Source organism: Ursus arctos, unplaced genomic scaffold (assembly GCF_023065955.2).
Source record: "Ursus arctos isolate Adak ecotype North America unplaced genomic scaffold, UrsArc2.0 scaffold_4, whole genome shotgun sequence".
In the NCBI taxonomy this organism is placed as follows: Eukaryota; Metazoa; Chordata; class Mammalia; order Carnivora; family Ursidae; genus Ursus; species Ursus arctos.
Genome location: NW_026623056.1, coordinates 51901617 through 51926381, shown reverse-complemented (window position 1 = coordinate 51926381; position 24765 = coordinate 51901617). Strand labels below are relative to the sequence as shown.

The 24765-nt window shown below is 38.0% G+C and overlaps 1 protein-coding gene across 1 annotated transcript in view; it reads left to right on the top strand.

Moving 5' to 3' along the window:
* The window catches only part of EPHA6 (EPH receptor A6), an 815563-nt gene extending 791115 nt beyond the window's left edge, over nucleotides 1-24448 (top strand). The window contains exons 16-18 of the mRNA XM_026491624.4: nucleotides 9697-9890; nucleotides 22298-22447; nucleotides 23915-24448. Of these exons, the coding sequence (XP_026347409.1) occupies nucleotides 9697-9890; nucleotides 22298-22447; nucleotides 23915-24029 (459 nt within the window). The 3' untranslated portion in view covers nucleotides 24030-24448. The remainder of the gene's footprint in view (nucleotides 1-9696; nucleotides 9891-22297; nucleotides 22448-23914) is intronic.
* Nucleotides 24449-24765: the final 317 nt, after the last annotated feature.

Genomic DNA, 24765 nt, shown 5'->3' with positions numbered 1-24765 from the left:
TTTAATTATGTATGCCACTCTGTCACAAGAGAAGTGTTTTTGTTGTTTTCTATTAGCAAAAGAATGCAGATTGACTCGCTGTTGTTTGGAACTATAAATCTTTCTCGTAGTGTTCCATGTCTTGATATTAAAAATTTATGAAATGTACCATATTTATTACATTTCTCAAAAGTATATACAGCAGTAGCTGAAAATCAGATTCTAATGATGGACAAATTTAGCCTACTACCAGAAGCATGTCCCAGATAATGTTGAAGGTGTATAGCTCCTTGCTGTTTCCTAGCTTTTTTTCTTCTTTTCTTAAAGGTACTGCTGGGTAATGTTTTATGTTATTTTCACCCAAATTCAAAGTAATTGTTGTTTATTATACGATGGGAGTACAGTGTAATGCTAGGAGCCAAGCAAGTTCCAAAGATGACACCAAAGGGCACTGCGGTTCTTCCAACACTTACACTGTATAATGTGCTTAACAGAAGAAAATAGAAGCAAAACATGAACAGCAGGCAACATTAAATAACCAAATCCCCACAGAGCTAATATGTAGGGAAAAAAACTAACACCACATAAATGAGAGGCGACTTGGCTCGAACTAATGATCTGAACACAAGACCAGGGTCTTGGGTTTTGTTTTGTTTTGTTTTTTCCCTGACGTGATGCTGTTAAAAAAAAAAAAAAAGCAAAAAAACTCCTTGAAGCAATTTGAAACCCAAATTTCTCGTGGGTATGGTGTCATTTAGGCATATGCTACTAAGCTGGTTCATTTTCCCAAAAAGAGAGCCAGTATTAGGGAACATCTCATTTGAGGCTTACTAAGAAACATACTGCTGCCTCAGTGTTTCTGTGGGGTTTAGTCTCCTTAGTTTTTGAAAGCTTTTATGGAATAATAATCTTGCTTTAAATTGCTTTCTGAAGCTTACCTGAAAAAAAAATTGGTTAATACTTTTTTCAATTCTACTCATCATTTTGACCATCGTTACTCTGAATTCCATTTCTGATAATTTGGTTACATCCATATCCATTATTTCTGTGGCAGAGGCCACAGACTCACTGTCTTTTCTTTGCTGGGGGGGGGCTTCTCCTTCTTGTCATTCTGATGAGAGGTTGCGGGGTTGTCCAGAGCCCAAATTATTGACTGGGTCCCAGGCCGTGCCCCTTGTTTTTATAGGGATCTTAGGGATGTGGGCTTCTTCTTTAAAGATTTTATTTATTTATTTATCGGTCTCAGTCCGCTCTCTCGCGGGTGCCGTCCATGAGTCCGCCCGCTCCCCCGTGCAGGTGGCTGCCGCTTCCCGGCGCCCGAACACCTGAAGAAAAAAAAATTGGAGTTTATCTTCAGGGTTTTCTTTTTATAGGCGATGTGATTGAAAAGAACCTTTTTACCTTATTGGAATTGATTTCTTTTTTCAAAATTTATAAAGGAAGAAAATAACCTTTTACCGTATTTCTTGTTTGTCCTTATAATCCTATAACCTTTACAATTATAGGTCAGTATTTCAGCTAAGAGTGGTGGATGGGTAGAATCCACTTACCTAGAAATGCAGTATGCTTTTATGACTCAGAGAGTCCAGTCATTTCCAATTTTTGTCTCTGGTTAGATTTTCCAAACTCTTCTTTATTATGTAATGGTCTCTGTGAAATGATCTGTGTAAGATATAGGAAATTGCTAAAGGCCCAGTCCCATTATTTCAACCTTTCCATATTACTGAGGGAACTTTTGCATTTATTTGAATATATACTATATCAAGGCAATTGTCAAAATGGCCTTCCTTTTCTCAATTTTTCAATAACTTCTATCGGTACATAGGCAATAGCAGTATTTTAATCAAATACGTACTAATTAGACTAGCATGATGCATGTCTGCTAGAGTCAAGAGTAATAGGGGATATTATGAAAGGCAATCAGTCACCGTTGTGAATAATTCAAATGGTTAAGTTCCAAGTAGAGGAAACCAATAACCAATATGTTCTTACCACAGGGTAATTTTCAAGGGAAACCTTTTTGTAACTAAATGACCACAAAGCTAGAAAATGTATACATGCCAGTAATGTTTTCATAAAAAATTAATTATACCTTCAATATATTTACATATTGAAATATATTTATAATCTTTAGCTCTTAAAATTTTTATTCCATCTTTTGCTGTCTTTGGAGCATTTACAAAGAGGACATTTTTTAAAATCCCCCTTTTCTTTGTCTCATAAACTATATTTCCATAGCTTCTTAGTCTTAGTTTGCCAGCGTAGTCTCTGGCCCTGTCTGGATTTTTGTCTCCTGCATTTGGAACTCTGTGGGATATAGTCCTTTTCCATCAAGGCCAAATCTAGACTGGAGGTTACAGAACCTGAAGATGTGGAGATGTTACCGAAGGCCCTGCAGATGCAGACTTCAGTTTGCAGACTTCAGTGACTCTAGAAACAGCTTTTTGAGCTAAAAGGTACTATTGCAAGCGCTGAAACCAGTTCTTTTTTCTTCGTTAATGAGGAGACAGACACCTGCCCAACCAATGAGTTTGTCCGTGACAGTTTCAGACTTTGATACAGTTCAGGGGACTCCTTCACTAATGCTCTTTGCGTGACTTACAAACCGAAACATTCTTACATTGGAAGTGTTAGTTATCTGTCACAACAAGTGTGACTTTCAACTGTTAGGGGTAAAAGATTTTCCAAATGACAAATCTTATCAACAACTTCTAACCTCTGAGAGTCCTACACTTCTATTATTCCCCATTTTGTCCTCTCATTCAACAGTCTCAAAGGTGGTAAGCTACTGAGGACAAGTACTCTTCATTTTAAAAAGGTCCTTGACATTCTATGGTGAGTTCCAGAAAGTGAGGTTTGGGAACTGCCTTAACTGTAGACTTTTAAGAATTTTTTTATCTTCAAGTTAAAAAAGAAATCTTAGGTTTCCATGCCCTAATGATCTACAAATTACAGATGAGCCTCTGAAAAAAAAATGTTTTCTTCCTGTACCTTTTTCTTTCACTACTCTGTACCCTTTTTTCTTACTGTACCCTGAATTTCATTCTTGATCGCATTTCACTGAATTTTAAATCCTGGATGTTGAAAAATACTGAATAAGAAAATCCGTATAAGATTATAAACATTATTTCCTTATAACCACGTCTTTCCTTCCTTTTTCTTTTTTTTCTCTCCCATGTAGACACAACCTTTATATTGCATATCAGGAAAATAGATTACCAGTGTTTCCAGTATTATTGTATTACAAATCAAATATCCTATTATATATAAGTAATCATTATCCTAAAAAGGAAGTGTATACTGGGACCCTTTGCTTCACCATCCCCATTCTACCTGAGAGTATAAGTTTTCCACAAAGCCATGACAAATATTTAGAGGGAAGATAAAAATAAAATCATTTCACATTCCATTTACTAATGTACATTTCAGTAGACTAAAATTTTGAGACAGTTTCTTTTAAAAGAAAGTATGAATAACTAAATTCAATATGCTTCTTTTTGGAGATACTTAGCAGTCTTATAACATAAAAATGTGATTCCCTGCACAGCCCGAGCAGTCCTTGTTCAATGGTATTGTTCAGGGATGTCTCAGCGTCTTTATATTGACTGTCTACTTCTTGTTTGCCTGATTTAATAAAAGGTGCACATTGCCTGCTTTGATTCAGAAACTGTCAACACAATTGGAAAACTCATCAGATTCAGCAAGAGCAGAACAGTCTGCTACGTGCCCCAACTGAGCCTTCTGTTGATTCTAGGCTGCTAAAAATTGCGGTGTCAATGACAAGGAACCAGTACGGTCTATCTAGAATAACCAGCCAGGTTTTAGATAATAAATTCTGACAGAATCTAATTCCTTCTACCTCTGCATGGAAATTATTACTGTAGTCATTTTCATATTTTTTCACTTTATTTTAATTTTCTTCTTGCATTTTTAAATAAGGGTTTAACCTTATATAACTCTTCTCCAAAGGATGACAGCCTACAACTATCATAAACCAAACTGTTATAAAATTCACTCTAGTTAATTATCACCCCTTCATACCCTAAAACAACAAACCTCAATTAGTCTTTTAGACAAAGCACCCCATATGCTTCCGGCTCCTTGTCAGTCCTTAACTAAGAAATCAGAAAATACCTATAAAACAAAGCTGCTCACAAAAGACATGTTTATGAAGATAAAGGTTAATATAGGTTTTCTCAAGCTGCCCATAAAATACAGTTTTCCTACATCACATATGTGACCATTGAAGCTCCTTTTTTGTACTTGACAAGGCATTGTGCTAGATGCTGGGAACATACAGGAAAAAGAAGCAGTTGCTGCTCCTGAGGGGGTCCAGCTCGCCCAGCTGAAAGAGTGAGAGTGTTCTTTAGTGACCACAGCCAACGCCTGGATGCAGCCAGAGGTGAGGACTGAGAGCCAGGCTCAAGGCACCCGCTGCAGAATTTCAGACATGGGAGGAATGGGATCACAGCGCGACCTCAGGATTGCTTCGGCTGCACTGTGGGAGATGATTGGAGAAGGGAAAGGAAGACAAGTAGACTAGTTAGGAGGCTGTTATCAAAATGGGAAAGAAATCATTTGGAGGGAGAATTTAAAATAGCATATTTAAAATATATGAAGGAAGTAGAATCAGCACGACTTCAGTTACTTTTGAGCTTCAGGGAGGAGGGAGACCCAAACGACTCCTTGAGTTACTGGAAGAACAGTGGTACCCTTTGCAAAAGACGGGAATCCCAAAGGAGGAATGGGGTAAGTTATGAACAAAATAAATCTAAGGCGTCTGCATGACAACCTCATAAAGTTCTATATCCTGTAGGTGATAGATCTAAAAACCTGCAGAGAAGGCTGAGCACGAGCCGCGGCTGTGGCCGGCATCTGCAGGGAGGCGAGAGGGCAGCATGGAGTGTACTAGACGGTGAGAGAGGCTCGGGGTCTCATTCGGAAACGTCAGGGTCTGGGTAAAGACTCAGGACTGATGTTCACTTCCACTACCATGATCCAGAGGCTATCGAGATGATAATATCAGTCTGTTTTTCAGGGAATTATTAGCTATGCAATACTGACCCAATCTATTTATCAGTTTGAGCTTCGGCTTTCTTACCTATAAAATATGCATAACCATACTCACATAATAAGGTAATTTGAGACCTAAATAAAGTGAGCTAGGCCAGAGCGTGGCACATAATAAGCTCTCAAAGTTATATATGTTACTTGAATCCGAAACCAGAAAGCTCAAACGAAATTGAACTCAACATCACTCCAGCACCCACATTGTTTCTTCTCCTGTGGCCTCTGTCTTTACCAGTTGACCAAGTCAAAAACCTGTCCTGCCACACTTAACCTTAACCCTATCCTGTGTTTCCATCAAATCAGTCCACTTCATGTATCCCACAGCCACTGCCTCCAGTAAGGCCATCTTGATCTCTTGCCTGAATCACTGCAAGCCTCCTTCCTGGCCTCCCGCTCCTTCCAATGTGCTCTCCACACTGAAGCCAGATTGAGCTTCCCAAAGGCAAATTTAATGTCATTTACTTGCCAAAACCTTTTTCCCTTTGCAAAAAGTCATTTGTAGCATACAAAATCATTCATGATCCTAAGAAATATAATTTTTACTTAACCGTCCAGCCTCAAATCTTGCCATCCCTCTTTTTGAAAGCTCTATTCTAGCTGCACAAATCTACTTTCATTCCCTGATCAGATCACATCTCCTCCCTTCAATCTGTCTAGTTGACCCTGCTACCTTCTACATTTCCTGTAAGCTCCAGCTCACCTCCTCTGAGAAGCCTTCCCAAGGGTAGGTTAGGCACTTCTTCCACATGCACCCATTAACTCCCTGTTCTACCTGCATTTATGGTATTCAAACTCCCCAGTCTTCTTCACTAGATTATATGTTTCCTAAAGACAGATATTTCTTAGCCATTTGTTTCCTCTTATACATAGCATGCTCAATAGTACATGTTAAATGGTTAATATATCTCTTTGGATGAATAAATTTAAAAATCCATTAGAAAGATGTTGTCGTTTAACCATTTTGTGGATCAGATTGCTTAAATCTCTTCTTTTGGCTTCCTTGAAACCAGAATTTTTAGGGGTGGAATCTTGAGCAAGTTAAACCTCTCTCTATTTACATTTCTTGTCTGTAAGATAGGGATAACAATAATGCGCACCTCACAGGGTTATTCTGAGGGTTACAAGAGTTGATACATGTTAATCATGTAGAACTGGTACCTGAAAGTATCCAAGAGCTCTCACTAATAGTTAGCTCCTGTTGTCATTGTTGTTACTGTTGTTACTATTAGCCTACAAGGACCCTTCATACATGACACCTGAAATGATACAGGGCTCAACAAATTTTACAAGGTCACAAGTTAAAGAATTAAAGAAATGTAAAAGTCAGAGGTCAGCAAGAAGAAAAGGCCACTGTCTCCACAGAAGAGCATGCTGGGGCCAGAAACACTGCTGAACTCATTAGGGATAAAGGTTCCAGACAAGGGACCCCACTCTCCTTTTACAGGACAATTATGAGAGCCATTTTGTCAAAAGAGAATATGAACAACCCACTTGGCACCAAGCAGTCTGCATGGGGTGTTAATTATTTACAGTTGTCATCTAGCAAAGTCAGCTAAGGACCATGAAGCCACTGGGAAATAGTAGCCCCACTAGACAGGAGGAGGAAGCCACCAGTCTTACAGAAAGCTGAGTTTAGGTCCAGTCCTTCTCTCCTGGAGAATAGCAAGCCCCAGTCTCACCGGCTCATTGTCCAAGCAAACCAAAGTGAGCTCATGAGATCATTTTGGAGAATGCTCCTTCATGCACCAATTTTTGATTAATACTTCCTTCAGAGGGGATTTCCAATGCTGCCATGCTCATACTTTGAATCCATCTTGGGTAGTTTAAAACTTCAGGCTTTCTAAGAATCTGCTGCTCAATCAAAACAAATCCAGAAATTTCTTCTAATAGCTTTGGTTTTGTTCAATAACATTTATTAATGTGTCAGTCACCATACTAAATGATGAGAAGGTAAAATCTACAGACATAATTCCTGCTTTCAAGTATGTATAGCCTTAGCAGAAAAGCAGAGGAATAGTTACAATACAATGTAATAGATACAATAATAGAAATGTGTACAAGACTCCAAAGCATTCAGAAATGACTCTGTTCAGGCTGAGATAACATTTTGCAAACTGCAAAGTAAATATGTGTTTGATTTACCCAGAATATAAAATTGAAGATCCAAATAAAAACAATGAAGTCAAATTACCAGGTGCTATGACAAAAGGTAACATGGAAATCACTCCTAAAATCCTGTTAATTGATATAAAATTGGAAAGGAAGGTTTATCATGAGAACTGAAAAGCATTTCTGGGGAATGGTCAGAGAAAAAGTTTGGAAGCTAATGGAACTCAATTTAAATGCTAGGTCTGCCATCTATGCTGTGTGAATTTGGGCAATTTTCTTAACCTCTCTGAGTCTTATTTATTTATTTATTTATTTATTTATTTATTTATTTATTGCTTAAGAATAAGGACCAATAAGGGGCACCTGGGTGGCTCAGTTGGTTAAGCATCCAACTCTTGATCTTAGCTCAGCTCAGTTCTGATCTTAGGGTCATGAGTTCAAGTCCCACGTTGGGCTCCACTTTAAAAAAAAAAGAATAGGGATAACGACAACCATCGTATTGAGTTACTATAAGCAGTCAATGAAGAAAAAGATGCAAATCACCTAGCACATGATAGATACTCAATAAAAGCAGCTAATTTTTTTTTCTCAAAATATAACCTCATTTGTCATCTATTTGATTCTATGCACCTATAATTAGGTAACTATAGCAGATCAACTGGAGTGCTCTCCTAGGGTGGGATTTTAAAGTCTTTTTATAATGGAATTCTATCTTATTTTTCTTGGCTACTTTTCAGAACTAGCCACAGTAGTTTTGATTTCTAAAAAGCATTTTACACACATCCTGTTTTACTAAAATGTGTTGCAAAAAGTCTTAAAATCCAAGCCTAGTTAGTAGCAAAAATAATCAGAAAACAGATAAGAAAAAATCCTGTTCAGTAAGGCATGAAATGAATGCAAAAATGCTACTATCCTGACAGGTTAAATTGTTCTGGTCACAGACACTGATGGGATTATGAGAAATTCCCTGCTACCAAAAAGCTAAAGCTTAGCAGTTAAGAGGTTCTTGTAGGCATATTATTGCTCCTTTTGGCAAACTGCCTCTAGCATGAATTATGGACATTTCAGAGTCCTGTCAAATACTGTCAATTAAAGAAGAAATTAGGATGTGTTTTTACAAATTACAGAAAGTGCGTAGCTGATGCTACAATAAAGAGAGGTCTCGGGTTAACAATCTTAGCACTTGCATTTTTGTGTTTCTGTTGTTGATGGAGGGCAGGCGTGAGGTTGAGTTGTGCCTGTCTTTAACAATGAGTCTGTTCCTCAGCTTCCCACCTCAAAAATGTGGAGTAAACCCTTTCCTTTTTCTTTCTCCCAGAGATGATATAAGAATAAAGGGTCACATAATGGGGCCCCTGGGTGGCTCAGTTGGTTAAGCATCTGACTCTTGGTTTCAGGCCGTGAGATCGAGCCCCATGTTGGGCTCCCCACTCAGTGCAGAGTCTGCTTCAGATTCTCTCTGCTTCTCTCCCCGCTCATGCTCTCTCTTTCTCTCTGTAAAATAAATAAATAAATAAAATCTTTAAAAAAAAAGAAGATAAAGGGTCACATGAATACTTTGATCATACAAAAAATAAGCTGTATAAATTCAGAGTCGATTATATTGCATTATTACTAGATTCCCAGGTGGCCCATATATGAAATAGATGACTCTCCTGCCTTATCTTATATATGATTTCCTGAGTTCGAAAACAAAACAAAACACGCCTTATTGTCATCATGTTGTTACTCCTAACTTCCGCTTCTTACAGAGATTCCTTTCCCTAGAGCCTCTCTGTCCCATATAGTAGCCACTAGCTACATGTGGCTATTTAAATTTAAATTTTAATGAATTAAACCCATGAACTAAATGAACTAAAACCCAAAATTCAGTTCCTCAGTCTTATTAGCCACATTTCAAGCACTCAACAGCCACATGTGACTACTTGCTATCATGGTGGACAGAGGGAACAAAGAGTTCTATTGGAGAGTGGCCCCAACGACACTCAAGCTTGAATACTCCTGTTGCTGTGTGGCCTTCAGCCAGCCACCGAGAGCATTTCAAGGATTGAATGACCTTAGGAGTTCTGAGACGACTTCCTAATCACATTAGGGTCAGACTAAGGGAAAGGCAGAAGTAAGCAAAGAGAAATTAAATAGGCAATAAAGAAGAAAGAAGAAATTATAGCCAGCAAAAGAATACACACTAACATTATTATAAAAGGATAAAAAATGACTCCGGAGTTCAGTGCTTCAAGCAGAGGTACAATTTTACTTAACACATATGTCACACGTGGTTTGCACAAAACTCATCAATCTTATGCTGACTTTCTGATGCCCTAATTGGGTTTTGAGACTTTCCAGCAAAATCACACAGGATATTAATGTAGAGACTTGCAACTTTTGTATTTACCTTTGTTTGGGCTGTTTGTACCCACCAGTTTTCATGCTTACCAATATTTTGGCTTCTACATCCTGTATCAGAAGGAATTATAACTTAGCATATATTGTGTTATTGGTCCCAAAAAGTAAGAGACTAACATGTGTGTTTGCATTTAGGTCATTCTGTCCATTGAAGAAGGTTACAGGCTTCCAGCTCCCATGGGCTGCCCGGCGTCTCTACACCAGCTGATGCTCCATTGTTGGCAGAAGGAGAGAAACCACAGACCAAAATTTACTGACATCGTCAGCTTCCTTGACAAACTGATCCGCAATCCCAGTGCCCTTCACACCCTGGTGGAGGACATCCTCGTGTAAGATGCTTGGTGTTGATTTTTTCCCCTTGATAATCATTTCCCTCAGGCTGTAGACAGTACTAACAGGTAGAGAGGAGAGACTTTACCGTGATAACTGTCTAGTTGCCAACCTTTTAGAATATGTTATACAAACCATATTTTATTTATCAGCTGTAAAAAGCAACAGTTAATGGTTTTTTTTGTCTTTAAAAAAACAGGTTCTCCTTTTGTCCTCTCCATATCTAATTTTTCTGAGTTGCTTTTGTTATATTTTCTTCTCGTGGGGGTCTTTGGTGTTCGTATATCCTTTATTTACCGATCCTGCCTTATCCTCTGTAAGTAGAATTTGTGTGTATCACAGCTTCTTTAATTTTCTTGTCCAGTCTATGCTCTGTCCCTCTGTTTGAAATGGCAAGCAAGACAGGGGCAATTTGTGAATCAGCCAGGAGTGAGGATGTTTCCCCGCTGATATGATCACACCCAGCTGTTGTTACTTTCCATTTCTAAAACTAGAAAAAGACAGATGACAAGACAAGAAAATTAAGGCACTCATATACCATTTTATAAAAGTCAGTAGAGTTGAGAAGATCTACTCACCTCTCTCTAAAAAGCAATTATAAGAAGGGGAGAGTAGAAGGGAAAAAAACACTATTACCTATTTCTGAAAAGATTACATTTAAAATATTATCAAATCGAGAATATATGTATTTAGGCCAAATTGGACTTAGAAATAACTAAAGCATTTCCAAAACTCACTTTCCTGACTCAGGGGACGGCCAACAGGATATACAGATGTTCAACTGTAGGTCACAGGTTCAAGTCAGTGCAGGTTTTTTTGTGATAATAAGGCCAAAGGCTCTTCAAGGACTACTTAAGCAGGCCTCAGTTCACTGCAGAGCACATAAGAGTTCACCTCTAAATCACTAATTGGCAGCCTCAGTAAAGTGAAGCCAAGCATGAAATAGCTAGAGATTAAACTATTACTCTAGCCCATCTTCCCTAAAGCAGTCCAATGGAGGAAGCAGTAAAGGACGAGGGCGACTTAGGATTTTATCATAAAAGGGCACTCAGTGAAGGATTTTAAGCAAGTGAATGGCAGGATCACATTTGCATTTCTAAGAGATCACTCTAGAGCTGATTTAGACTGAGTGAAAACAAGGAACAAGACTAGAAACAGAGACAGTTGTACGTTTACAGAAACCCAAACTAGAAAAAATTAATACCTAACTCATGAAATGGGAATAAGTTTGGGGTCAGCGGGTAAGAGGATGGATTTGTTCTCAGGCAAGGAGAACAATGTGTCTTGGTCATTGATTGAATATGGAGTGGGGAGGAGAGAAAAGAGTCAAGGATTCTGTCAAGTTACTTTCTTACACAAGCTGGCCGATAATATTACCGCTAAGAGAGAGAAGAAGGATAGGGTTTTGGAATAGAAATGAGACCATTTCAAGTAAGCTGAACTGAAGATGCCTGTGGGGCAGGTAGGTGGAGATGTTCAACAGGCAGTTATATTTTTAGGTTGAACCTCAGGTGGAAAGATCTGGGCTAAAGATTTGAAGATCATCAACATAGAGACGATAGCTGAAGATTCCCACATAGTTGAGATGACCCATGGAGACTATAAGGTATGAAAATTAACAGAAGGAAAGAGGTTAGGGTGTTCTCTGGAACACCAAGATTTAAGAAATGAGCTGAAGGAGAGTACCCAAAGGAGACCAAGAAAGAAGAGCCAGACTGGTAATATTATGAAAGCCGGGAAAGAGCAGTGTCATAGAAGTCAAAAGTGGGGAGAGTTTCAAGGAGTGTAATGTCCGAGTCTTCACAAAGCTTCAGCAAGATGAGAAGTGAAGTGGGTCCCTTGAATTTAGCAGCAAAGTGGTCAGGTTTTTATGGGCAGCCTTAGCAAGAGCATTTGAATAAAAGTGTGTAAGACAGATTGCAATGGAGCAGGAATAAATATGAGGTCAGAGAGAAAAGTACTCAGGAGCCTGTCTCTGAAGGGAAAGAGAAGTAGTTACAGAAAATGTTTCTTGGTTTTTGTTTTTATATGTTTTATTGAAGAGATGGACATGTGTTGACATTGAAGAGACAGAGCTGATGCAGTGAGTGTGTGGTAATGGAAAAGAACTTTGGTTATCTATAAACTGAACTCATTTAATCTGGGCCTCTCATTGTGGTATAGGGTTAACGGACCCCACAGCCAGTGCCCACCAGCAGAGCTCTCTAACTGTTCTATGGCTGTAGAAGCAAGCAGGTAAGAGCCTTCTTTTTGAAGAAAAGCAGATAAAACAATTTCTTTCCTGCTTTTTCAAGATTATGAATGTTTATCATAGCTGGAAAATACTGATAAAGACTTTAAGATGAGAAAATGCCAAAAAGTCAAAATGATCCAGAGGTAAAGTCAACATGAGGGCTTATGTCGCGAGGCCAGAAGTGTATGGTTTAATGGGATGTGCAGTCTTCTGTGGACAGGCCAGTGCATGGCAAGTCAGTGATGGCACCGCCATACATGGGCAAGAGTTGGATACTTTATATAAAGTTGGCAGTTTGATTCGATTCTGAAGTCTAATATCTGGGAGACCAAATGGAAGTTTCTGTGACTGATTTGCTATCCTTGTTTCTGACAAAGATCTATGTGCTGGTGTTTTTTGCCTTTAATAAATACTTTTCTTGGAGAAACAAAGGAAAACAGAATTCTACGGGTACCATGCCTGAACCGCTATCACCATTCTTATTTCACAGCAGCCTGAGCAGATTACCTCGTCAACCCCTTCACCTCCAATGCCATCCACCCACCCTGTCCCTGATCCCAGAGAACTGAGACTGTTTAAAGGGAAGAGACATGGTATGAGGGATAACGATGTTAGCTGAAGGATGTGTGCTTTGTTTTATGCTTATAAAACAGTGGCACTGACCATCCCCCAAGTCCCAAAGCCCAGTCTCTATCATAGTGTGATGTTGGATTAAGGAAACATGACAAAGAGTAGAATTTCAATCTCTCCGCCCATTTATCTCTCGAACAGGTAAAGGAGTTTAAGTGTATAATCCACAGCAACTCTGATTAAACTTGCCTGTACTCTTATTAGACTCTTGAGTATCCCCAGCCTCCCAGGGTTGTCTCACACTTCTATACTGACATAACTCTCTCATCCACTAGGTCCCCGTGGTTTTTATTCCACTCTAATTGCTTTTTTCTCAACAATTCACCTGAGAAGCTTTTATCCTTTCTCTTGACAGAATAGTAAGAGGGGAAGAAATTAAGGCAACAAAGGGGGAATGAGGAAAGCTGCAAAACCCACAGCTCAATAACTTTATACTAGCATATTAGAAATTTTATAAATCTTGGGGCGCCTGGGTGGCACAGCGGTTAAGCGTCTGCCTTCGGCTCAGGGCGTGATCCCGGCGTTCTGGGTTCGAGCCCCACATCAGGCTCCTCTGCTATGAGCCTGCTTCTTCCTCTCCCACTGCCCTGCTTGTGTTCCCTCTCTCACTGGCTGTCTCTATCTCTGTTAAATAAATAAATAAAATCTTTAAAAAAAAAAAAAAAAAAGAAATTTTATAAATCTTGTATCTGCAATTTCTCTTCTCACAAGACAGAACACCCAATAGAAAAAAATGTTGATCAGAGAAAGCTTTCATTGGAGCAGCTGTTCCAAATAATGCTGATATTCTTGTGCCTGGCACACTCCCGTGGGAATATTCAGAGCTCTGTACAGTTCTTACCTTCTGTCCAACTCAAGAAAGTATGTGGATGTATAAGTGAACGTAGCAATATTATAAGTATAATTTTAAATCTAATTGACTTAAAAATAATTTGCAAAAGTGCCTTATTAAAAAGACAGTCATCCTTTCATAAACGTGAATTTCAAACCACCTTTATTTTTATTCATTCTACAATGTTGCCTTATAACCTGCTTTTTAAAGAAGTATTGAAGCTGTCACATGGTGCACAGCCCCTGGGAGAAAAGGCCCAGTTTGAGGCCAAGTCTATGTGGAGAATAGCATCAGGAGCAGGGCCTGGCCATGACCTTTGAAACACCTCTCACTCCCTTTCTCCTGACCTTCATGATAAATGCCATAGCTACTCTCAACCCCAAGTCAAGCATATTCCCATGGAGCCAGGGTTACATCTGAGGTCCAGTGCTTTAATAGCATAAAGTAGATTGATGACTATATGAGTGTCCCTTCACCCAGCCCGACCTTCCTCACCCCTCCCACATTATTCTACATATTAATTCTCCAACCTCTTCAACTCCCACCCCTGATTCCTCCACACACTGCAGCACTAAGGCGAAGTCAGCTGGCCAAAGCCTTTTTGGACAGTGTGGCCATGTAAGGGGAAAATAACACTTCTTTCTGGGGCGCCTGGGTGGCGCAGTTGTTAAGTGTCTGCCTTCGGCTCAGGGCATGATCCCAGAGTCCTGGGATCGAGCCCCACATCAGGCTCCTCCGCTATGAGCCTGCTTCTTCCTCTCCCACTCCCCCTGCTTGTGTTCCCTCTCTCGCTGGCTGTCTCTGTCTCTGTCAAATAAATAAATAAAATCTTTTAAAAAATAACACTTCTCTCCAGTCCCTGCTGTAGATCCCCAGCACTGACAAAAATTTTTTTACAGATTATGGGCTCTTTGATGACTTCAGCTAAAAAAGTGGCATCCAGGAATAGGCAGCAATTGACCAGATGAACCAGTCCATGATAATTAATCACTTCAGAAATCATGCTCTGCCCAGGTCAAGACACTTAGGAATATTCTCACTACCCACTGGGTCATAGTTAGGGATCTTAAAATATTTTAGCTTTTAGGAACTGGAACCACCTCTTTCCATAGTACACATAAATCTATTGTTGAACTTTCAAGTACTTGGCTACCAGTAATGTGTGAATCATGAAGGTAGGGGAAAGTTCAAACCAGTATCATAATGAAGAACCTCTGCTTTAGAGAACCACAAGTAAACATTAAGACTAAATGGTACTACCTCCTTCATCCAATTCATAAAGCACCTAAATGCTGTCTTCTGAGGGTAGTAACTTTCAACAATTGGGTATGAATTTTCCATTCATTTGGAGAAGATCTTGCTCAACGCTGTCTAGGCTATAGATAATGAGCACTTGCCTGGTTGTTTATACCAGGTCATAGACAACTTGTTTTAAGTTCTGTAACTAGAACTTTTCGTGGTATTTTCCATGAGAGAGAAATGAATGGCTAGCCAAAATCAGTGTTATAATTGATTGATTAGTAAAACTTTGTGGAAGGAAGACAGAATATTAAATATTAGTCAGGAAGTGTGAAACTTCTACCTGTTAGAAAACTAAATTTAATTCACATGAGCTGTTGGCACAAGCTAATGGTAATACTGATGTTAATACCAATACTAATCCTGATAAAAATTCCAATATATATCATCAATAATAACTATTATTGCCATTGGTTGAAAGCCTACTGTTTTTCAGTTATTGTACTAGGTACCTTTATCTGTAAGGTCATTTAATCCACACTATTATTATCTCCATCCCTCAGATAAGGAAAGAGAGACTCAAAGAGTAAAGCAAGTAATTAGTGGATTGGGCATTTTAACAAGGTCCTCCCACTGCAAAGCCCTTGTTCTTTCCACCACATAGTATACAATCATGCAAAATGGCAAGATTCTTCCCAACACAGCACTGTTTCAGAAATATGATTATAGGGGGCACCTGGGTGGCTCAGTCGTTAAGCGTCTGCCTTCGGCTCAGGGCATGATCCCGGCGTTACGGGATTGAGCCCCGCATCAGGCTCCTCCGCTGTGAGCCTGCTTCTTCCTCTCCCACTCCCCCTGCCTGTGTTCCCTCTCTCACTGGCTGTCTCTCTCTCTCTGTCAAATAAATAAATAAAATTAAGAAAAACAAAGAAATATGATTATAGGAAAAGTACATTTTTTTTTACATTTCCACATAGAATTTTTCTGGACTAATCCAACTTCATAGATGGGGTATATTAAAATCGCCAGGGGCGCCTGAGTGGCACAGCGGTTAAGCGTCTGCCTTCGGCTCAGGGCGTGATCCTGGCGTTACGGGATCGAGCCCCACATCAGGCTCCTCCGCTAGGAGCCTGCTTCTTCCTCTCCCACTCCCCCTGCTTGTGTTCCCTCTCTCACTGGCTGTCTCTATCTCTGTCGAATAAATAAATAAAATCTTTAAAAAAAATTAAAAAATAAAAAAATAAAATCGCCAAAAGAGTTTGTAGTGGAGCACAGCCTGTTACTTTCTGTTCTACTAAGCAAACACAAGGATGTAGAGTATATGCCCTCATTCATGGGAATAAGTAGCAAACACAGTCAATATATCCCCTCAACATCATCCTACAATGTTCAGCCACTTGAAGAACATTACTTGGAAAAAAAGAAAGTAGTAACTACAACAAAATAGAAAAATGAGGAAAATATGGGAGTAACACAGTTCCAGAATTACATCCTCAGGCATTTTGTAGATTGAATTTTTCCAGTGTTGGCAAATCTATGCTTCCCTTCTTTTCCTTGTGACGGCAGACATTACTAATCATCACAACACTCTTCCCAATGAGCCCAGATGCTGCCGGCAGACATTACTAATCATCACCCAATGAGCCAGATGCTGCTATAGCGTCCTTTTTCAGACCATATTTTGACAACCACTGCCGATGAATTGTGGTTAGCATGTGGTAAGAAATCCATTTCTGTCCTTACATTAGTTTCTCACAAAAATAGGCTTTCCTTGAGGTTCAGTGATCAGTCACTCTGGCTGTAGGGACAATGTGCCAGGTACTCAGAATTATGGGAGATTTTTAAGCGGTATTATTCCTACTCTGTGTCTATCCCTCCTTATGTTCAAACACATCTACAATTTAAAAATTTTCATTCCCTCCTACTTTCTGCTAGTTATCATCCTTATTATGAGAATTAAATAATCATATCAATTTAAAAAAAACTTGAAGACTTACTGAAAATAAAAGGCTGATGAAAAATAATTCATTCTCCCAATTTAACACTGTGGAGGGTCAGATCGTTTAGAACCATGAGATATTGCCCACAAGCATAAAATAGTCGCAGAATATATGGTATGGTTCTATGCATTTGAGATTTTATAGCATTTTGAGGAAAATTATACTTTAAAATTTTAAGAAGAATATCAAATTTCTTTTATTAATTTAACTCGTGCTCAAGTTTACTATTCAGCCTAACTGTGGAGAAGGCAATGCTTTCTTTTGTATCTGATTAAACAAATTCTCCCTTCAAAGCTTATGTAGTTTCTATATTATTTATGGATTAACTGAATAGTGTGAAGTGTGATCCCTGAGTTATGAGAGCAGAAATGCATGTAAAAGCAGTTATATTGAATAAGTTGAACACTGCTCCTGTGGGTTCTAGGTCCCTTCACCTTGGGCTACCTCATCCCACCTATAGCTGCCTCTCTCTCTCTCCACTCTGCAACCTACAAAGGCAGGGATAAGCAAACACCATCAATAGGCACTTACTCTCAATTTAGGAAACTAAATGAAAACAGATGATTCATCGTAAGTCAGCCGTTATGTCATGGACCAAACTTTTTTATAGAGAATATTCAAGTCTGAATCATCACTTATTTAATAAATTGCTATAATACTTTCAGCATTGTGCTAAGACCTATGGAAAATAGTAAGATATGTGAGATATGGTCCCTGCCATTAGGGAATTTTAAGTTATTCTTTCAAAAAATTCTTCTGGCTTATGGATTTTTCCCAAAGAAGTAATTCAACTGAAGCAAAAAGATACATGCTATAAGATTGCATAATCATCTGTAATAAAAGAATGTTGCTAGCCACCTAGGAGCCTAACTTCAGGGAATTAAATTATTAAGCATCAATATATAGAACATTATACACTCATTTGATTATTAGTTATGAATACTACTGAAACATGAAAAGTATTAATAAATAACTGAAATAAAGGCAATATAAAATAGAATGAACCTAATCACATATAAATGTAAGAGCTAGGGGAAAAAAGTTATGTTAGAATTGTAACAAGAGAAAAGACTTTAAGCATGTCATGGCTTCATATTAATACAAGATCTTACTTTGCAATAGTGTTTCTCAAAGTATAACCTTTCTTGAATCATTTTTAATGAATCTGTTACTATTACATTTGCATGATAAATTCAAAACATGGAAAACTTTGGAGGATAAAAACCTTCTTGCTTTTTACTGGCAATTTCAATATCTATTAATTACCTATATAAGAACTTCCAAATTAAAAGACTAATACTGGGGCACCTGGGTGGCTCAGTCAATTAAGCATCCGACTCTTGGTTTTAGCTCAGGTCATGATCTCAGGGTCCTGAGATCAAGCCCCACGTGGGGCTCAGCATTCAGCAGAGAGTCTGCTGGAGATTTTCTCTCTCTCTCTCTCTCTCTCTCTCTCTGCCCTACCCCTGCAGGTGTGCTGTCTCTCTAAAATAAATAAATAAATCTAAAAAAAAAAGACTAGTACTCTTGTGAGTTCAAAGGTCTCAGAGTAAAAAATCATTGGCTCTATCAGTGCTACTCATTTTTATATATTTTGATGTATTACAAGTATATATTTATTGAACCTTAAACTGTGTCATTATATTCTACCTATACTCCAGCCCTCTCTGTAATCTAAATTGACCATCATTTATACATTTAGAATTTCCAGGTTTACCCCTTCCTCATTTTCCTGAGGAAAGTAGTAGACCCTTGACCTTCTGTTCTACAATATGTACTTTTCTCAATGTGAGCTGCAGATTTTGCTGTAAAGACATTTCTCAGGTGGGCAGCTCCCACTAATCACCAAATAGCACAAATTTCTATGTGCTCAGCAAATAGCAGACTGAATTTATCATTGTACATGGTTGATAAGAAAGGGCATTTATTGTTTATTAGGTAATATTCCAGAGAATTCATGTGAAGGTGATGGTACCCAGCCCTCGAAGCCAGAAAATAGCAGCATTTTTCAACTTCGTTATAAGATAAGGTGAAAGAAAAGTTATTGCCCAGTGGCTGTGAACAATGAGGGGACCCTGACCTTACTAAATCAACTGCCAATGCAGTCATAGAAAGGCCAAAGAGTAACTAGGTTACTAAAGATGTGTGGAGAGAAAGGGAATTATGGTATTGAAACATTCTGGGAGCAAAGAGTGAATGCTTTTCAACAGAGAAATAGGCCGGTTAAGTCATTTAGTATATAGGATGTCCTTCCATGACCTTTCTGTACTAAGGACATAAAATTAGCAAATTACATTTCCATTCACCAATTATATGAAATTGTGAAAGCTCGAGAGTTATTCCAGAGTTCTCTCAGGAGAGGGAAGTGGAAGTCATCTGACACTGTCTGCGTATCAAGTATGGCATAGCAGTATGAAGGGAAAGTCACTTAAATACATTCTTTTAATTTTGTTCAGTCTCAACAAACTTCTTTGACAAGTAATTAAAGATATGGGAACCACCTTGTTTTAAAATAGGACATTCCGTTTTCTAGCATGTGTAGCTTTATGTTAATAAGCAGTAAGGGTACCATGGTCATTTTGATATTTAAACCTAGTGAATTTACTACAGCAGTATTTGTTAAAGTATGCTTTATAGAAACTGGTCAGATAATTTAGGAAAATAATGCAGATGCTATTGCTAGTTCTCTTGTATGTTCACACTGTACATTAGAATAGTGAAGACTTGGAGAAATGCTCTAATTAAAAATCCTATTTAACTCTGCAGTGGATACCTTTATTGTTTTATTATCTTATATGAATTTTTGCTTATTTTATAATACTTATGGATATGAACATCTCTAGGAAATAACAAATATAGCAATAATAAAGTATTTATGATAGGTTTTCAACCATTGGACATAACTGATCTTTGTTAGGGTCAAATCACAAATCATTCTGGTATTAATTGGAATGAATCAGCCCACAATCAAAATAGCATTGCAATTTATTGTACAAGAAAAGAGCATGTAGCTCTTAACGGCCTCCCAATTGGAAATATAATAACAGAATTGAGTACTAGTAAAAAGGACACAAGTCACTGTTAAGGATTACCAGACTCAATATGGAGCACTACATAGTCACAAGATACATGCATATAATTTATGCAAATTTAAATTCTATATTAAAAGAAAAAAAGAAACCTATTTTTTCCTCATTATCTGTCTCCACATTCATCCCCATCTTCAACTAGACTCCAGTTTAGAAACAGGGAAGTCAGTGTAGCAATCAAAGAAAAACCAAAGACACAAACTTGGGGCCTTTAGTGGGGACTCTGTCCTGAAAAATTCCAAGGTACCCCTTTCAGAGTTTTCAAGAGTTGTACAGTGTACAAGTTGATGGCCATGCAGAATGTCTCTGAGTTTTGTGTTCCTAAAGACCGAGGGCCTGGTGATTTAAGAGTAATTTAAAGGATTTTTATGGGTAATTTTATTATTAGAGATTTTTATGTTTCACCTTATGCACTAACCTTACAGCCTAACTCCCATTCTCATATTTTTAACAGAACAATACCAGAGTTATATAGCATGCACTCTAATTTCTGCTTCACAATGGAGGAATTCTTATTTCATGTGGTTTCATCATATGTGTTCATATACTATCGGTTTCTAATTAAAGCTGAAATAGTTCAAATATCAGTGGTAAATACTATGATAATGAAGTATTCCAAATATGAATGTTAAAACTGTAGATCTAGTTAAGTCTGTATGGACTCTTCCGTTCTTTAATTTTATGAAAAATTAAAAGTAAAGTAAATGAAATTTGGATTAACCTTCAATATTCTAATAAAAATAATTCAATGATTCACTTCTTTTTTTTTTTTAAAGATGTATTTATTTATTTGACAGAGATAGAGACAGCCAGCAAGAGAGGGAACACGAGCAGGGGGAGTGGGAGAGGAAGAAGCAGGCTCACAGCGGAGGAGCCTGATGTGGGGCTCGATCCCATAACGCCGGGATCATGCTCTGAGCTGAAGGCAGACGCTTAACCGCTGTGCCACCCAGGCGCCCCCAATGATTCACTTCTAATGGGAATATTTTCATTACTTAGAAAATACTGATTTGACTCAAACACCAAACATAAAAAAGGTTACTGCTCTACTATTTAATATAAACTCTAGTCCTAATAATTTTTAAATGATGTGTTTATTACCCTAGAGGGCTAATAACATACTTATAAAAGCACTTTTACTGCCAGGTAATTTGTAAAACCATATAAAATATTTTTAACAATTTTCATGTATTTCTGTAAGGAGAATAATATAGTTTATTGCCAGAATCAGTTAAATACACAATTCTTAGTTAATTTTACTATAATTTCTAAAGGTACTTCCATGTTTATTCTATCTTTAGCTTATATGAAACTATTCTCTGTATATATATGTACATATATACATATACATATATATGTATGTATTTATGTATGAATACACACACATCTGTTAGCCTTTCCAAAATAATACCTTTATATTATTTTTATATTAAAAGTGCAAAAATATGGGGCTCCTGGGTGACTCAGTTGGTTAAGTGTCCGACTCTTGATTTCGGCTTAGGTCATGATCTCAGGATTGTGAGATCGAGCCCCACGTCATGCTCTGTGCTGGGCATGGAGCCTGCTTAGGATTCTCTCTCTCTCTCATCTCCCTCTCCCCCCACCCCAGCCCTCTTGAAAATAAAAAAACCAAAACCTACAAAAATATCCCCAACTGCAATGCTCTTTCCATTAGATATTAGGAACAAAAATACAGATGTCTGTATCACTTACTTTAAGATCCATCAATGCTGGATTCTTTTTTCTTGTTAACCCAACCTTGCATTGATTTTGCTCTGTTTCTTGCCATATTAATATCTGTGCTTTGGGCTGTCTTACCCTAGGCTTGGATGTATGTAAATCTTATTCATGCAACTGAGCGCTGGAACAACAGAAATTATTTTTTAATAAATAATAAATTCTTGTTGAATGAGAATAAATAAATGGAGTCTTGATCAACAAATTCACTGTGAAAAGGAGAAGGGACTATCTTAGCAAATGTAAAAAAGGCAAAAGGGCAAGGATTCGGTGGCAGGTTAGAAAGACTAAGAGTAAACAGCCTGTGGCTACTTACTGTCCTTTGGGGATGAGGACTGGACTATTCCTCAGGTTTGAAAACAATTGTATGCAAGAGGAAAACGTAAATAGCAGTTCGCAAGACGTGGGTTTTCTCAAGATATGTCTAGTATAAAACCTAGTTAGTGGCAAAAAGCAGAAAAAGACAACTGACAAATGAAACCGACCAGATAAAAGCAGCTGATTTGAATATAATGGAAAATTAGAGACTTTTTTTAATGGACTATGAAAACATTACAGGTAAGGATGTTGTAAAAGGAAAGAAAGGAAGTTGTTACTTTTTGCTTTATCTGACTTTTAAATGGTCTCCATGGGTTTTTTCTTGTAGAATGCCAGAATCCCCTGGTGAAGTTCCAGAATATCCTTTGTTTGTCACAGTCGGTGACTGGCTGGATTCTATAAAGATGGGGCAGTACAAGAATAACTTCATGGCAGCAGGGTTTACGACTTTTGACCTAATTTCAAGAATGAGCATTGAGTAAGTGGTCCTGGGTTTTTTATTATGTTTAGCAGTCCACTTAGGAGGTTACAAATTCAAATACTGGATCAGCAACACCATGATTCAACTACATTTCCTAATGCCAGTATGGCATTTCCACATCTTTCCTCACCGTTTCTGATTATCGCTCTAGTGGAAATTGAACATTACACTTTTAACTATTTTCCTTTGGAAGAATATGTTTAATTCAAATAGCTATTTTAAAAATTTGTAAATGCTTTCTGAAATGAATACACTCTCATTCACATCCTAGACTTTACATCAGCACAGTTTACCTAAGCAAATTACTTATGACTCACATGTGCTAATCTTGCATGATCGATTCCTATTACCTTCATCAAATGTAATAATTATAATAGTACATTATCATCATGTAATTTCAGAGCTCCTTCTCTATATTACACAAGTTGGACATTTTTCCATTGTCTCAAAAATTATTCCTTGCCTGGGTGCAGTAAAATGTTCAACATGTGCTTAAAAGGTAAATACTAGGGGTGCCTGGGTGGCTCAGTTGGTTAAGCATCTGCCTTCAGCTCGGGGCGTGATCCCAGGGTTCTGGGATCAAGCCCCACATCGGGTTCCCTGCTGCCACTGGGAGCCTGCTTCTTCCTCTCCCACTCCCCCTGCTCGTGTTCCCTCTCTTGCTGGCTGTCTCTCTCTCTGTCAGATAAATAAATAAAATCATTTTTTAGAATAAAAGGTAAATACTAAAACTAGTTGGTTGAATCATATGAAATTGCCATTATTTTGAAATAGTGATGGCAATTTCATATAATTCAACATAATACAACGGCATTTTATTCAGATTATTGAATGACCATAGGGCTCAGATACAGTCCACATTATACCTTCTACCCTATATATTATTTTGCTAATATTGTTGAAAATTTATGTCATTATCTAAAGTGTATACCTGGGGCACCTAGGTGGCTCAGTTGGTTAGACGTCCAGCTCTTGATTTCAGTTCAGGTCATGATCTCAGGGTCGTGAGATCAAGCCCCACGTCAGGCTCCATGCTCAGCAGGGAGTTTGCTTGAGATTTGCTCCCTCTCCCTCTGCCCCTCCTCTCTCTTTCTCTATCTCTCTAAAATAAATAAATAAATCTTTTTACAAATTGTATTCCATTTAGGTCTATGGAGTGTCTGAACATTATGTTTGTACCTGAATTTGAAATTTTTCTTTGTATCCTTAAATTTGAGGTAGACTAGATATATTATTTGGCACCAGGGAGAAGAAAAATGTAACAAAGTCTGTTCACTTATATCTACTTAAACTCTCATTTTACCAGCTATATACTTTTTGTTAAATTCATAAAGCAAATCTGACTTGGTAAATATTTACCATATGCAAATCTTCATTTCCTGTCTCCTTGTACTTACCAGATCTAAATGTTCATATTCTCTCTCCTCCCCCATCCCCATGTCTATCTCTTTTTCTCTGTCACAGTGATATTAGAAGAATTGGAGTCCTACTCATTGGACACCAGAGACGGATAGTCAGCAGTATACAGACTTTACGTTTACACATGATGCACATACAGGAGAAAGGGTTTCATGTATGAAAGTACTACAAGCACTTGTGTTTTGTGCCTCAGCATTTCTAAAATGAAAGATATCCTCTCTACTACCCTCTCTTCTGATTCTCCAGACATCACTTCACAAACTGCAGTCTCCTGTTCAGACTACGGGCACACACCTTTTGTTTATGCTTCCAACCTGGATTTTAAAATTATGCCTCATAGCTCCTCTCTGAATAACCTGCAAATAAACCCCTGGCCCACTGCAGATTATCACTACACAATGGTAAATAACTCAGCATGGATGTGTAACTTTGTACAACAGTATTTGGGAAGTGTTCATGAACTTAATCCAAAGGAATTTGCCCAGGTGTGGCTTCCTTAATGATGTATTTAGAGTTTGATGGTAAATGAAAAGAAATAGTTGAACTTTCTTTCATGTTTTGTGATCAAATAGCTTCCAAACTGACATGAATATTGTTAGATAATTATATTCAACTCTATGGATCATATTGTTACTTTATTTAACTGTTGATGCCTGATGTTGTTAACATTATTTGCAGAAATAACCAATGATGTCATTTGGTGAATTCTTGTCAGGTGTGACTGCCATAAGAAGGGGGTTATCAGGGAGGGAGAGGGAGAAACATACTGTGCTTTTCAGTCTTCTAAGGCTGGGTTTGTCTATTTTTTTTATAACTGTATAGTGTCCTACATATTTCATAGTAAGTGGTAGTTTAGAGGCTTTTCCCTTCTAAGTTTTACTAACTATAGTATATTT